The sequence below is a fragment of the Trifolium pratense genome, linkage group LG3 (assembly GCF_020283565.1).
Source record: "Trifolium pratense cultivar HEN17-A07 linkage group LG3, ARS_RC_1.1, whole genome shotgun sequence".
NCBI classification, from domain to species: Eukaryota; Viridiplantae; Streptophyta; class Magnoliopsida; order Fabales; family Fabaceae; genus Trifolium; species Trifolium pratense.
In genome coordinates, this window is record NC_060061.1 from 19,534,626 (window position 1) to 19,549,291 (window position 14,666).

General features: G+C 33.6%; 2 protein-coding genes across 3 annotated transcripts; both read left to right on the forward strand.

The window, feature by feature from the left end:
• The first annotated feature begins 726 nt into the window (after nt 1–726).
• On the forward strand, nt 727–1,992 carry LOC123918628 (uncharacterized protein At2g29880-like). The gene is made up of 2 exons (XM_045970708.1): nt 727–1,137; nt 1,232–1,992. Exons 1-2 carry the CDS (start codon nt 784–786, stop codon nt 1,904–1,906), a joined length of 1,029 nt encoding a protein of 342 aa, XP_045826664.1. The 5' UTR covers nt 727–783; the 3' UTR covers nt 1,907–1,992.
• A 3,875-nt stretch (nt 1,993–5,867) lies between these two features.
• Nucleotides 5,868–10,766, forward strand: LOC123918629. 2 transcript variants are annotated; one of them, XM_045970709.1, is made up of 3 exons: nt 5,868–6,455; nt 7,700–10,109; nt 10,201–10,766. In XM_045970709.1, the coding sequence occupies exons 2-3, from the start codon at nt 7,776–7,778 to the stop codon at nt 10,492–10,494; spliced, it is 2,628 nt and encodes an 875-aa protein (XP_045826665.1). In that variant the 5' UTR covers nt 5,868–6,455; nt 7,700–7,775; the 3' UTR covers nt 10,495–10,766. The 2 variants fall into 2 exon arrangements, with proteins under 2 accessions (XP_045826665.1, XP_045826666.1); XM_045970710.1 differs by having other exon boundaries at nt 6,062–6,306.
• The last annotated feature ends 3,900 nt before the right edge of the window (nt 10,767–14,666 follow it).

Genomic DNA, 14,666 nt, shown 5'->3' on the forward strand with positions numbered 1-14,666 from the left:
ATTTTGATAGACTTTTTTGTTCAAATTACACGTAAAATATTTTTCCAACAATCCCACTCAAACCCTTGAGACTTTTCAGAATTTTCCAAGACTTTTCTCCAGCCGTCAGGACTACCATCATCAGGTTCTTTCTTACAACTTTGATCAATTTTTTCATACAGATCTGTCTGAAATTTGTTCATGCTAGAATTTTTTCATATGATGATTGATTGTGTTTATTTGATCAATTTGATATGATGATTTTTTCATATGATGCTAGAACTTTTAAGATTTTTTCATATGATATGCTAGAATTTTTTCATATGATGATTGATTTTTTCATACAGATTTGTTCAAAAACGTTTATGGCTTTGATTTGAAGAATTGACTTTTTCCAAAAAAAATTCATATGATGATTCTGCAACTTTTTCCATACGACGGCGAATGTATTCTGCAATTTTTCCATGTATACCTAACATAACCAAACAGCACAATATTATGTTCTGCACTTTTTATTTTTTATGTTACGGTTATTTTTTTTATATATATATTATTGTTATTATTTTGATTAAAAAAAACACAATTTTTACTGTTCATTGTTTTTATTTTATATATTATTGTTATTAGTTTGATTCAAAAAATCACTATTATTACTTGTCCTTTCATTATAATGTTATTTATTAGGTTTGATTTTTCTATTGAATTATATATTATATCGGTGTATAGTTGTTATTACACTTTCGACAATTAGAAAATCAGCTATCAAATAATTAGTTTATTATATGTATATATATTAGCGATCAAATGGGAGACTCGCAAGAAAATAATAGAGGAAAAAGTAAAGACAAAGATTATGTAACTTGGACAATGGAGGAAACCAATGAGTTGTTACATCTCTTGGTGGATGCTATGAATAGGGGGATGCGTGATGCTAATGGATTACTTAGCAAACAAACTGTAGAACGGTCAATACTTCCTGACCTAAATGCTAAGACTAGGTTCCCTAAAACTTATACTCACTATTTGAGTCGGATGAAGTGGTTTAAGAACCAATATAACATGATGTCAACACTTATGCGTCACAACTCTGGTTTTGGATGGGACTCAATTGCAAAAACTTTCACCGCTACTGAGGAAGTATGGAAAGATTACTTAAAGGTGAGCTAAGTTCACAATCTTTTAAACATATATAATAGTTACAATTTTAGTACTTTATAATATTTGCAGTATATTAACAATGGTTTTTTTTTAGTCACACCCAAGTCACAACAAACTTCGAGGAAAGACTATGATTGATTATGAGTATTTAAAGATTGTTGTTGGGGGTGGAGTTTCTACCGGGAATAATTCCATAGCGGTAGATCCAGATGATACAGATGCAACAACTTTAGAGCCAGAAAATGCAACAACTTATGAGCCAGAAAATAGAAGTGTTGGGATAGAAGAATTTTCATATGATGCTAATAGTGACACATTTGTCCCTCCAGATAACTATGAACCACAATATCAACCTCCATCACCAAGCCAACCTAGTCCACCATCTCATCCCCCTTTAAATTCAGAGGTTCCCTTAGAAAGACAAAACAGTCACAAGAGAAAGAGATTCGAGTATGGAGGAAGTTATACCACTGTTGGGATCAACAATCAAGACAATGTTATGAGAAACCTTTCTGTTGGCATTGAGACTATTGCTGTGAATTTTGAAAAAATATCTAACATGATGGAGAAAAGAGAAAAAGATAGAGATAGAGATAGAGAGCTCGAGGGTATTATTTGGGAAGTTATAAAAGATATTCCAAATTTGAATGACATGACGCGTTTCAAGACGGCTGAATTGTTGAATACTAAAGCAAAAAAGGACTTTTTCTTAAAGATGTCATCAGAAGAACGCTCATCTTGGATAAAATTCAAGTTAGGGGATGATTAATATTTTGATCATCTATTATTTAAAATATTATGTTAAACATCGTGAGTTTGTTGAACTATAACTTTTGGGTCTCTATTTTGGTTGTACTTTGTTTGGTTGAAGTGTTTTATTTTTTTTTTTGTCGAATTATCGTGGTTGCATTTTGGTTGAACTATTATGGTTGAAGTATTTGTTTTTTGTGAACATGTTGTGGTTAAACTTTAATTGTATTTATTTTTAAATATGACTTTGTATTAACTTTGATATTACTTTTGATATTGACTTATAACCATGGACATGACATAAAGAACGAAGAAATGGATGAAGATATATATAGTGAAGATACAAATGAAGATATAGATGATGAGGAAACCGATGATGAATTTTATGAAGCCATATACACATATGTGATGGCAATTTATGCTTTAACATACATACTGAATCGGTTTTTGAATATGATGCGTGGTGAACATATTGAGCGTCCATTAACTCGACGGAGAATTACTAGTCGGGGATATGACTATATACACAAAGCATTAAATGATGATCCTGCAATTTTTCGACAAGTATATAGGATGTATCCTGATGTATTTCGAAAGTTGTGCACGATTATAAGAGAAAAAACACCTTTGAAGGATACAAGATTTATTTGTGTTGAAGAAATGCTTGCATCATTCCTACAGATTGTCGGTCAGAATGCTCGATATTGTGTAATCCGCAATACATTTGGCCGGTCACAATTTGCTACAAGTGAAAATTTTCACAAGGTTTTGAAGGCTTTGAACTCATTAGCACCTGATTTGATGGCTAGACCAGGCTCAACTACGCCTGCAAAAATAAGGGAAAGCACAAGGTTTTATCCTTATTTTAAGGTATATATGTGATCATTATCTAATTATAACAAAATTGTAAATATAATTGTGATTATTATAATAATATCGATAATAATTGATATATATATATATATATATATATATATATATATATATATATATATATATATATATATTAGGATTGCATTGGAGCTATTGATGGTACACACATTCCGGCAATGGTAAGAGGACGAGATGTAAGCAGTTATCGTGATCGTCATGGAAATATATCACAAAATGTATTAGCTGCATGCAACTTTGATTTGGAATTCATGTACGTTCTTAGCGGATGGGAGGGTTCAGCACATGATTCCAAGCTATTAAATGATGCGTTGACAAGGAGGAATGGACTTAAAGTACCCCAAGGTAAGTCGTCAATTTTTAAACTGTGTTTTATCTATTTTCAGTTTCATACTAATTTTATATGCATTTCTTATGTAATTAGGTAAGTATTTTTTGGTGGATTGTGGATTTCCAAATCGACGCAAATTTTTAGCCCCATATCGAGGTGTACGATATCATCTACAAGATTTTGCAGGTCATGGTAATGACCCTGAAAATGAAAAGGAATTATTCAATCTTCGACATGCGTCCCTAAGGAATGTGATTGAGAGAATATTTGGTGTTTTTAAATCGCGGTTCACAATTTTTAAGTCCGCGCCTCCATTTCCATTTAAGGCACAAGCGGAGCTTGTGTTGGCATGCGCAGCACTTCATAATTTTCTTCGTAAAGAATGTCGTTCAGATGAATTTCCAGTCGAACCTACGGATGAGTCTTCATCCTCATCTTCAGTGTTACCAAATCATGAAGACAATAATTATGAACCCATTGTTCAAACACAAGAGCAGGAACGAGAAGATGCAAATTTATGGAGGACTAGTATAGGTTCAGATATGTGGAGAAATGCTACTTAGAAAATCATGGATTTATAATCACTTTGTTACTATTTTTTAGGCAATAATGAATATTGCTATAAAAAAATTCGTTTTTATTTGCTTTATTCAAACTTTAGAATTTATTTATGTAATAAATAAAAAGTTAGAATTATATGCGCAAAAAAAAAAGTTATCATCCTTTTTATTCACTTTTGTAATTATTTTGCTTAAAATTCAATGAATTCTTCAAAATCTTAAAAAATTCAATTAGTTATTCGAAATCATAAAAATCTATAAAGTAGTTTGAAATCTGAAAAGTCTGTATTGTAAATCCATCAAAATCCTGTTTAAGAATCCTCATTGTAAAAAGTCATTTAAAAAAAGTCATTTACAATCCCACAAAATCAATAAAATCTCACGAAATCTTTAAAATCTTCAGGATTTTGTTTTGCCAAAAAAGTCTTTTAAAATCCCAATCCAATACACCCCCCTAAGTTTACGTGATTAATGAGTTCTCCTTACGAAAAATTATTTGAGCGAACCCGAATTTGATTCCTAATAGTAATATGAACAATTTTTTACTAAACTTTACTTATTTCGTTGCCAAACTTTAGATTACTGAATCTTAAATTATCAAATCTTACAATTGAGTTTTGGGCCTAACTCATCTTACAAAACCGGCTTGTAAAGTGAGGATTGTCTCTAGTTTATAAACACTTAGTCAGGTCATCTCGCAACCGATGTGAGACTTCTTAACACACCCCCTCGCGCCAAGCGCTATGGGCTTGAGGCGCGGATATGAAAGGTGGAGGGCCCGATCAGAAACCTGTTGCAGGCGGCCCGACGAAGTGGCTCAGCGAATCGTGGATAGGCTCTGATATCATGTTAGAATTTTAGAGGCCTATACTCAAACACAAAAGCTAACTTGAGAGCAACAACGGGTGGCCCAAATATGGGAGGTCTCCACAACAAACAACAAATGGATTTAGGATAGACTCTGATATCATCTTAAAATTGAGTTTTGCGCCTAACTTATTCTTACAAAACCGGCTTATAAAGTGAGGATTGCCTCTAGTTTATAAGCACTTAGTCAGGCCACCTCGCAACCGATACGATACTTCTTAACATTAAAAAAAAAACTCAAGTTCAATATGAAATTCCAAATTACCATACTACTTTCTCTATAAAACCGCAGGATTAACCTAAAAAAAATCTTTCAAAACTCTGGTTGAGTTCAATCCAATGGCCCAGATGAAGAGACAATGGGCCTACATGAAGCCCACCCACTGAGTTCCGTTGAGGGATGGGTCCATAATAGAGTCAACACTTTTCTTTCTCTTTAGGAAAAGAATCAAAGCCAAAAAGAAAAAACCAATAAAATTAATGCATCACGTGGGGCCTAGGATCACATACAAATATCTATCATTTTCTTTTATCGTCACCGCTTTTTTCTCTACATGATGTCACTATCACCGTCTGATCTTTTAGCCTTTGGATTCATGAAAGCCCATAGGCCGCTCCCCTAATATTAGGGACTTGATTTTGCCACGTCAGCGTGACTACTAAATGTTAATCCGAAAATGAGGAACATCCTAAACAAAAACAAAAGCTATCTCACTATTTTTAAATTCTTTATTACTATTACTATTTTTAGTAGTTAACATTTCACTTTTTAAAGTAAAATAGTGGAAGTACTAAAGTTTAAACATCGTCTTATATTTAACATGTATTGTCTTTACTAATTGAAGTATACTCACGGATATTATTATTTCAATCTTAATTGCAAGTAAAATTTTAATTTTTAGATTAATAAAAAAATTGGTTTATATAGGAGTCACTAAAGATTGAACCTAGATCTCCCATGCATTCTATTCAAATTTTTTACCAATAAATCAAATGTAATGGGTTAAAGAAAAAGAAAATTAGATTTACCATATATTATATTTTTTGTGTGGTTGATAAAAATACAAAACTAACACAACAAATTTATTACTTCAACAATTTGTTTTAGATTCTTTCACACTCCTACTTAATAATTAAGGAGTATTTACCCCACAAATCAATAAGAACAAGTTATATGTATATGAACTAAAAAATGATAAAAAAATTAATTGTGAATACCACGTACAAATCCTAAATTATTAAGATGAGTGTAAGCCTCACTTATTTGTGCTCGAGTTCTAATAGTTAAAAATTTTATCTTTAAAATAAATAAATTTATGGTCAATATTCGAATCTCAAAAGATTCTTATATAATCCAATTTTCCTACCAATCGAGCTAAATCGCACTTTTTTTTTTTTTTTAATATGCCTATATTGATAAATTTATTGCCGTTAGTCAAATTAAATTAGTACTAGTACATTTTAAAAATGTAAAAATTAGGTAAATAAATCTAAGAAAACTGCAACAACCTTTTATTATTTGTGTAAGAACCTATACCTTGTTAAGTTAATGCCTCTTGCAGCTAGTAGTTGTAGGAGTAGCACTCACTCACAATCACAAACAAAAAAACAAGTCTCTCTCCCTTTCTTACTCACACATTTATACTATAAAACAGAGTATAGGTAGTGTGTACGCGGTTGTGTAGCTAGGTGTCTTGTTTCAGGAGATATTCTTTTCTCTGAATCTCTCCAAGACTTTTTGGTTCTCATCTCAACTCAACTTTCATTTGAGTAAGTAACAAAAATATCATACTATATACACCACACTATATTTATCTTCTTTTTTCTCTTACTTCCATCATCATCATCATCTTCATTAATGTCACACTCTGTTTCACCACCACCGACACCTCTCCATTCTTCACCTCCCTCTTTCTCCGGTATGCATTCATTCCCTTTCTTATTTTCATTCTACTTTTCTTTTTTCTTTTTGGTTAAAGTCTTAAAGAGTTCAGCTCTAGCTAAATAATTGTTTTGTCAAGAATTAAACTCGGGTTCTCCTGATATTATTCGTGATTAGGAGAACTCGTTAACCACTTCAGCAGAGATAATAAGTTACTTTTGTGTTGTTGTGACTTGTACCCAGAATTTTATCACTTTTATTTTTTAAGTTTTTTTTTCTTCTTCTTGACATGTGCAATTTTATTGTTTATTTTTTTTCTTGCAAGTGGAGGGAGACAGTTCAATAATTTGATTAGAAATTAGAAATGAAATTCTAACGAAATAGCTGGAAATTTTTGTCTAGATGAAGACTAGTGCCCCATGCCTGTACTTTTATAATTTTGAAATTCGAATTAGGTTTGTTTCATTTGCATATGGACCACTATCCCTGCTTCTCACATTTTTTTGTCGATGAATAATCTCTGTCGCAGAACTTGATTGATTGACCACTTTTAGAGGATTAACATCAAAAAAATAAAAAAGACCCTTTTAGAGGAGGATCTCATCTGGGTCCTCCTCTAACTGCATTTTTATCACTCATTCACAAGGCTCGAATCTAAGACCTTACTTAAGAGATATCAGTTCGGTTCCACTTAGACGAATGTAAAGTTGGTATCTTTGGTTGTGGCTTGGGTGTTAGTTCCAATATATTATTATTATTAATAATATAATATTATTTGAATTGCCTAATATGTATTTTATTTTGGTCATCAATCTAATAATAAATTATCTGGTTTTTCTCATCTTGCTAAGTCACCTTCAATCACATGGTATCATAAGTAGTTTATCAAAAAAAAATAAAAATGGTATCATAAGTAACCGAAAAATATCACATGGTATCATATTAAAGGTATTGTGTTGATGTAAATAGTTGCCCCACAAACTTTACAGCTTAATTTACACTTATGCACAAAGTTGGGGTTGGGGCCATAAGGGGAGGGAGAAGGGGAGATTGTTCAGAATCTTTCTTTGGACCTTATTATGCTTTTGTTAGCTTATATATTTTATGTCCCTTTCTTTGAATCATGTTTGTTATTCTATTATGACTTTATGATATTACTTAAGATATATAGTATACCCTTGAAATGTATTTCTCTTTCACACAATAAGCAATAATTCATTATCTTGAATTGAAATCTTTGCTTTTACAAGTTTTGACTTTTTTTTAATAATTATTATCCAGTTTTGTAGAAGAAAAACAAGCTGTAGTATGTAAGCTCAGCAGATCTGAAATAAAATTCAGGAAACCATCTATCACAATGAGTAGAAAGGTTTACGATGAGATAAAGCCGGGGAAGTCTTCATTGCCATATGCTGCTGATTATCATCATCATGAAATTCACAAAAATGACGAAGATAGAACTTTAAAATCTTACCGGAACCACCACAAGCAAGGGAATTATGGAAGGGAGTATGAAGATGAGATGGTTAAGTACATGTCCAATTTGCCAAGTTATTTACAAAGGGGAAGAGAGGAGAATCGCGACAAAGTTTTAAATGTCGGCGTTCTTGATTGGAACCGTCTAGAACAATGGCAGAACAGTCGTAAACAGGGATCACATGGAAATAGCAGGATTTCAACATCTAGTAATGCATCCTCTTCTGTTTCGACAGACGGGTTATCTGGTCATTCTAGTAAAGATCAAAAGACATTGCATCAGTCGCTAAAAGCACACTTTGCGGCTTCTTCAATTCAAGACCACTCTCAAGCTGTCAAACTCTCTAGAAGAAGTGTTGGACATTGTCAAGATTTTAGAGGTAGTGTTGGTAATATTAACACACAGAGCAAACATGTTAGAGCAGATGATCCTCTTTCCCGGAACCATCCTAACAGCAGACTCAATGGATGTGACAGGAAATATTTGGAGCCGCATATTGTTAAGGAAAGTGGCATCATTCCACAAATGCAAATACACAAGGAAGCATCTTGTGCTAAGCTAGAAATGCGCGGTCGAGATGGTGGAATTGAAAAAAGAGTTGAGAATTTGAAGGAACCAAATATTGATAATGTTGTGCAAGGTATGATCAGGAAAAGCGAGCCAGTTGCTCATCTTTTGCCTAGAGACAGCCCTCGGAATAGTAATTGTCGAGTTCCTCATACACAAACATTCTTATCTCAGAAGTCAGAAAAGTATAGTCGATTGAGCTTTTCGGAACAGCCTAAGGAGTTCTTTCGGAAAGAACTAACTTATGATATTTCGCATTCCGGTACCCTTCCAGATGAATTTGGCTGTAATGATTCTCAGCATAAAGGGTCTGGCTGCAGTTCCACAGATACGGAAAGTATCAAACTTCCTGCTTCTACCTTTTCATCACCGGTATCTACTTCTTCATCACCTTTATCAGTCAGAGTGGAAATAAGCCCTCCCAATTCTGGAAACGCTGAGGAAAGGAAACAAACCATGGCCAAAACTTCATCTGCAAATGGGACTCTCCATGGATTAGACCAAAAAGTAACATCAGAAAAGTCAAGAAGCTCTTCACCTTTTCGTCGATTAAGCATCAGCATTGGCTATAGAGGCTCTGCTTGTAAAGAGACTCAGCACGTGCCGCATCAGAACTCTATACCAGCTGCTAAATCTAGTTTAGAAAATGCGAGAGGTTGTGGTAACTGCAACATCTCAGGCAGTGATAAACCTGGTGATGCCGGTAGAAGCAGGACAAGCCCTTTAAAGAGGTTACTGGATCCATTGCTTAAACCAATGACAGCTAGGTTCAGTCACTCCTTGGAATCATCTCAGAAGGATTCATCCTTAGTAAATAATAATTGTAGGTCAGTTAATGGGAGATTTTCAACTCTACATCCAATCAAAGAAGTGGATAGGGAGCATAGTGTCAGCCCAGTAAAGACCGTCGATTCTTCAAAAGACAAGAAGCGTCTTCCATCAACGACTCAAGCTCTTCTGAGAATCTCTATGAAGAATGGCCTTCCTCTTTTCACATTTGCTGTTGACCAAACTGACAGCAACATTCTTGCAGCCAAAGTGAAGAACTTAGGTGGCTCAGGAAAAGACGAATGCAACCGTGTCTATACCTTTTTCACCTTTAGCGAGGTTAAGAAGAAGAATGGAAGTTGGATGAGTAAATCAGGAAGGAGCAAAATCCCAGATTATGTTCCTAATGCTGTTGCTCAAATGAAGGCTTCTGATTCGCACTATTATGATTTAACCGGTCAGAATTGTACGAACTCCTCTAGCATGAAAGAGTTTGTTTTGTTTTCTGTAAAGCTCGGGCAAGGGGAAGATCCGGACACCGACTATCAGCCGAATAATGAGCTCGCTGCTATTGCCGTCAAAATACCTAAGGCTCTCAGTTTGAGTAACAATCAACACCATAGAAGTTTCAACAATGATAGTCAGGATCATGATGTTGTCTGTGCAACGGTTGTGCTCCCAGGTGGGGTTCATAGTCTTCCGAGTAAAGGAGGACCTTCATCACTGCTTCAGCGCTGGAAATCGGGTGGATCATGTGACTGTGGCGGATGGGATTTGGCTTGCAAACTTAAAATTCTTGCTGGTGAAAATCAAGCAAGTAAAAAATCATGGTCATCCAAAGCTTATTTTGCAGATTATCAATTTGATCTTTTTGTTCAGGTACTTTTTGTTCTTGAAACTTATTTTGTGCACAATAAACTATGTAGATTAGTTGTTAACTTTTATGTATCTCTTTTCTTGATAACCACAGGGGAACGAACAAGATCCGCGACCAGCATTCAGCTTAACGCCCTTTGAGAATGGAATGTGTTCCGTAGCTTTTGACTCGTCACTCTCACTTTTGCAAGCATTCGCCATTTGCATAGCATTGGTGGATAGCAAGATGCCTTGTGAGCTTTCAGGATCAAGAAACTCCATTGAAGACAAAATTCCAAAGGAAACACTATCAGTGCGAACCGAGGAACTAAAAGTTTTTGGTAAATTGAAGGATATTCCTGCAAGTTATGTTTCTTATCCACCAGTTTCTCCTGTTGGTAGGGTCTAAAATTAACATGTGGTAGAGACATTTCTCCACAAGCTAGAGTATAAGATTATAGCAGTATCTTAGTATTTTTTTATGTTTATTTTTTCTCAACAGAAGCAAGTATTAGTAGTACTAAAAAATGCACAATGTGATAAACAATCATTCTCATATATCAATCAAGTGAAGTGTGAATAGTATGAGTAAATTGTATTCTATGGAATAAATACCAGCACTGTAATGTAATCATAATTCTTTGGTAAGAAATATGTTTTGGCAGAAGCAGATTCATTCAAGTATCATTGTAGCTGTTCAAAGTATCATTGTATTCTCATTTATTTATTTTTAGGCCAAGTAGTCTAGTCCCTAGAATTGTACCTATTAAGGGGAATGAGTGGATGTACCAATGTTCGAATCTCAGTCCCTACATATTACATTCAATGTCTCTACCAATTGAGTTATGCTCGCTTGAAAGGGGCAGCCTAATCTAATGGCTAAAGATATGGAATTATTAGGGACATGATCTAGCCTCAATGGTATATTGAATGTTCTCATAAGAACAAGGGATAAGTGATGAGTTTAATTTCCTATGGTGTTCCACACCCGTTTTCCCACCCCATTCCTTCTGAGTCAAGATAAAAAAACATATTTTTAGTTGATACAATCTCTTGAAAATAATGTTACAAGAAATGATTTTCTAGAGAATTTACTCTGATCAACTTCTCATTTAAAACAATTTTTAGTTTATTTTTCAATTATTTTTGTAACAAATGTGTGAAAAATATTAAAAGCAAAATAAATAAATCACACGGCACTAATATCTACATAAATTTTACTCTAATTTAATCCCTATTTTGATATTTTTCTAAAAAATAATGGTGACTTTTGTCCTCTTGGTCTTGGGACTAAAAGACTACTCTCTATAAAAAGCAACATAAATACTAAACTTGAGTATATTATGTAAATGTTTTGGTTCATGTTGGAATGACCGGGGTTCGAACTCCGCCCCGCGCATATATAATGCAATGTTCTGTCAACTGAGATAAAGTCACGGGATTATCAATATTGATATTGTTAGGTTAAATTCCTTCAACTTGGATCTCATACTTGTACACGAGTTTCAATGATGTTTATAATTTCATCTAGGTACAAAATTGACGAAATAATTGTTTTGGTTTTCACCATCAGTATACGATCCACTGGACCGCCTAATTTGACATCAAGTGGTTTCATCCCCTTCCGATTGCATTTGCGGGGGATCGAACTGTGATTCTCTCTATCAAGTCCAGCGTCAATCACACTGTACCAACCAATGATTGGTTGAGGAAATATTTAAATAGCATATAATCTTGGATTCCAAAATAGTACACATTCAATAAAGGAAAACCTTTTTTATTGCAAGGCAAGAAAGTTTTCTTTATTTTTGGGACAACTTTTCTTCATTTTTTTTTATGATTCAATGCGCATGTGCGGATGTGCCTTACTACTCATGCTGTAGAGTTCATGTTCATTAGCCTCAGTGACTAAAAATGTCCTTTTTAAAGAGGAGGGGAAATGAACATTTAAAAAGAATGATGACCCCCCAAAACACTTAAAAAAAGGGTACTAAATGTTCAAGGGAAAGGTAAAATTGACCATACATAAAACTTTCCATGTGCTCACCATAAAAAGTGTAGCAACTGAAGCATAATTTACTTAAGTGTCATCCTTAAATTTTGACTAAACAAATTATGGATATTATAATCTGACCTTTTTTTAATCAATTATAATCTGACCTTAGACATAAAATATCTCATATTCTTCTCATTGCTCTACTAGTTAAATGAGATTGGTAGGAAACGTATAATTAAATGGTTTAGATTTTACTCTCAAAAGTTATATTAAATGATGAAAAATTGAAAATACTCAACCACATTTACATGCAGTTAAAGTTTCCTGCAGTTAAAATCAACACCATTCAATTTTTTTGTTATTGTGGTTGACATAATAAAATAATTAATTGATTAGATGGATCATTAACTGGACAACCTCCAATTTATTTTCCACGGGAGAGGATCTATTATCCGATTTTAGTATCCATTTTCACGCCTTAGCTAGCATGCTCCATAACTCCTCTCCTCTCACATTGTCATTTTTAAGCCAACTCTAATATCATCTTAAATAGATTTTGATTCAATCTCAAAAGTTAGTTTAAAAGATAATAGTGTTCAATCACATTTATACATTACAACACTTATAAACTTTAACGATGCAATATTCCAATAACATCTTCGTGTAAGGTAATAGCACTCTTTTTTTTTTATAAAGGTATTAACCGAACATTTTTTCAATAACATATTCCAATAACTCTTTTTTTAGATTAACATGCACATTTTTTTTAACAACCAAAAATGAGACATATTAACCAAACAAATTGAATTAGAAACAAAAGAAAATATTTAACATGCACATTGTCATTCAGGTTAATGGGCTTGTAAAAGAAAATAAATAGTCTTTCAAGCCCAAGGGTTGAGAAACAAGAGTTTTTTTGCACCCCATCTTTTTCGCGCGCCCCCGCACTTTTGATTTTAGTATTTTACCCCCTCTGAATAGAGAATTCAAAAATTAATGTAATCTATAAATAATTGAATATCAAATAATTTTATTATAATCTGTAACAAACGGACTCTATGCGCAAAACCAGTTATTTAAAAAATTCAATCCAAACATCTTCATCAATCACCAAACATACACAACTAAACATATACATATACAAAGAGAAATTCAAATATATATGGTTCACAACTACCATAGACGGAATTGCTCTGAATGAGGCATGATTAGATAACTCCAGTGGTAGCATTTGGTTCCAAAGGGTTCTAGAACAACGAGACATGTTCTTAGTACGGTGGTTTGCAACAACGAAAGTACCTGTGGAAACTGGTTAACACTCTAATACTCAAGTCTGAAATCAAGGCGGATTGAAAGTAGAGAGTGAATGAATCGTACTTTGGCGCAAACTTGGTTCACGGTTAAATAGGTGAGTCTATTGTAAGCGCCTCTACGATATCCAACAAGGTATGTGGGGAGCCGTTGAGATCAATCTAAAGGTTGATGAGTGTTGGAGGATCGGATTCGTTGTGGTAGGAGCACAGAGTATCCAGTGTGCTATGTAAGTGACTTTGAGTTTACTGTTAAGAGTGACAACGTGTTGGACAAAGTAATAATTGGTCCGTAGCTTATGGGCCTTGGCCCAGTCCGACTCTTAGTTTTTGTTTTTATATAATCATTATCTATTAAATTACTATTTTAATCGTAGAAATAAAGATGACCATTAATGTCTACTTCCAAGAAATGACTTTTGCCATCATTGGCGTTTTAAATATTTTTTATGTTATAAAGATGGTTCGGTAATATTGTGAGAAGGGAAAAGGGCGGCTTTCTGTTCACTTTCCGAAAATAGAAAAAATCTATTCCAATAGAGAACATTATGTCCGCGATCTGAAAATATTTGTAGAACTCGTAAATATATAATATATAATGTGTATGTTTTGTTTCATTTTCAGAGGAAACAAATTTATTCAAAAACTATAAAATGAAATCATGCATGTACTATTAATTTAATGTATTCTATGTTTTTTATCCAAATTTTTACCATTATCAACATGAAGAAGTCTTGACACAAGCATTTATATGGGTTGGATTTAATAGATGAACAAATGTCCCCTTTTCCAATACTCACCCATCTGAGTAGAAGAATTATTTTTCAGAGTGATGTTGGATATTTCCCCAACAGATCCCAAAGAATAGCCCCAGGTGTCTGAGATGAAGTATTAGATAAAAAATCATATCAAAACCGTCAGTCACACAAAACCTTGCAAAGTTTGTTTTCTTACTTGTCATAAGCTTTTTGTGTGTGATACAAAAATCAACATAACAAAATTAGTTCTTAGTGTGAATGAAAAATTGGCCCAGCTGAGTTGGTGCTTAGTTAGACTTAGAGGGATATTTGTGGGCAAGTTAGACTTAGAGGGATATTTGAGGGCAAGTAAGAGCTGTAATGGTAAGACACTTTAATTTGGATATTTTCTCTCCCGACTCCCCGTGTTTCTTTTATACCTCTTAAATTTCTAATTTTATTTTTGAAAAAACTTTGGTTTGTAGAAACCGAAGTTTTTTTTTGCCTTGAAAACAAATTTTGATTTCTAAAAACCGAA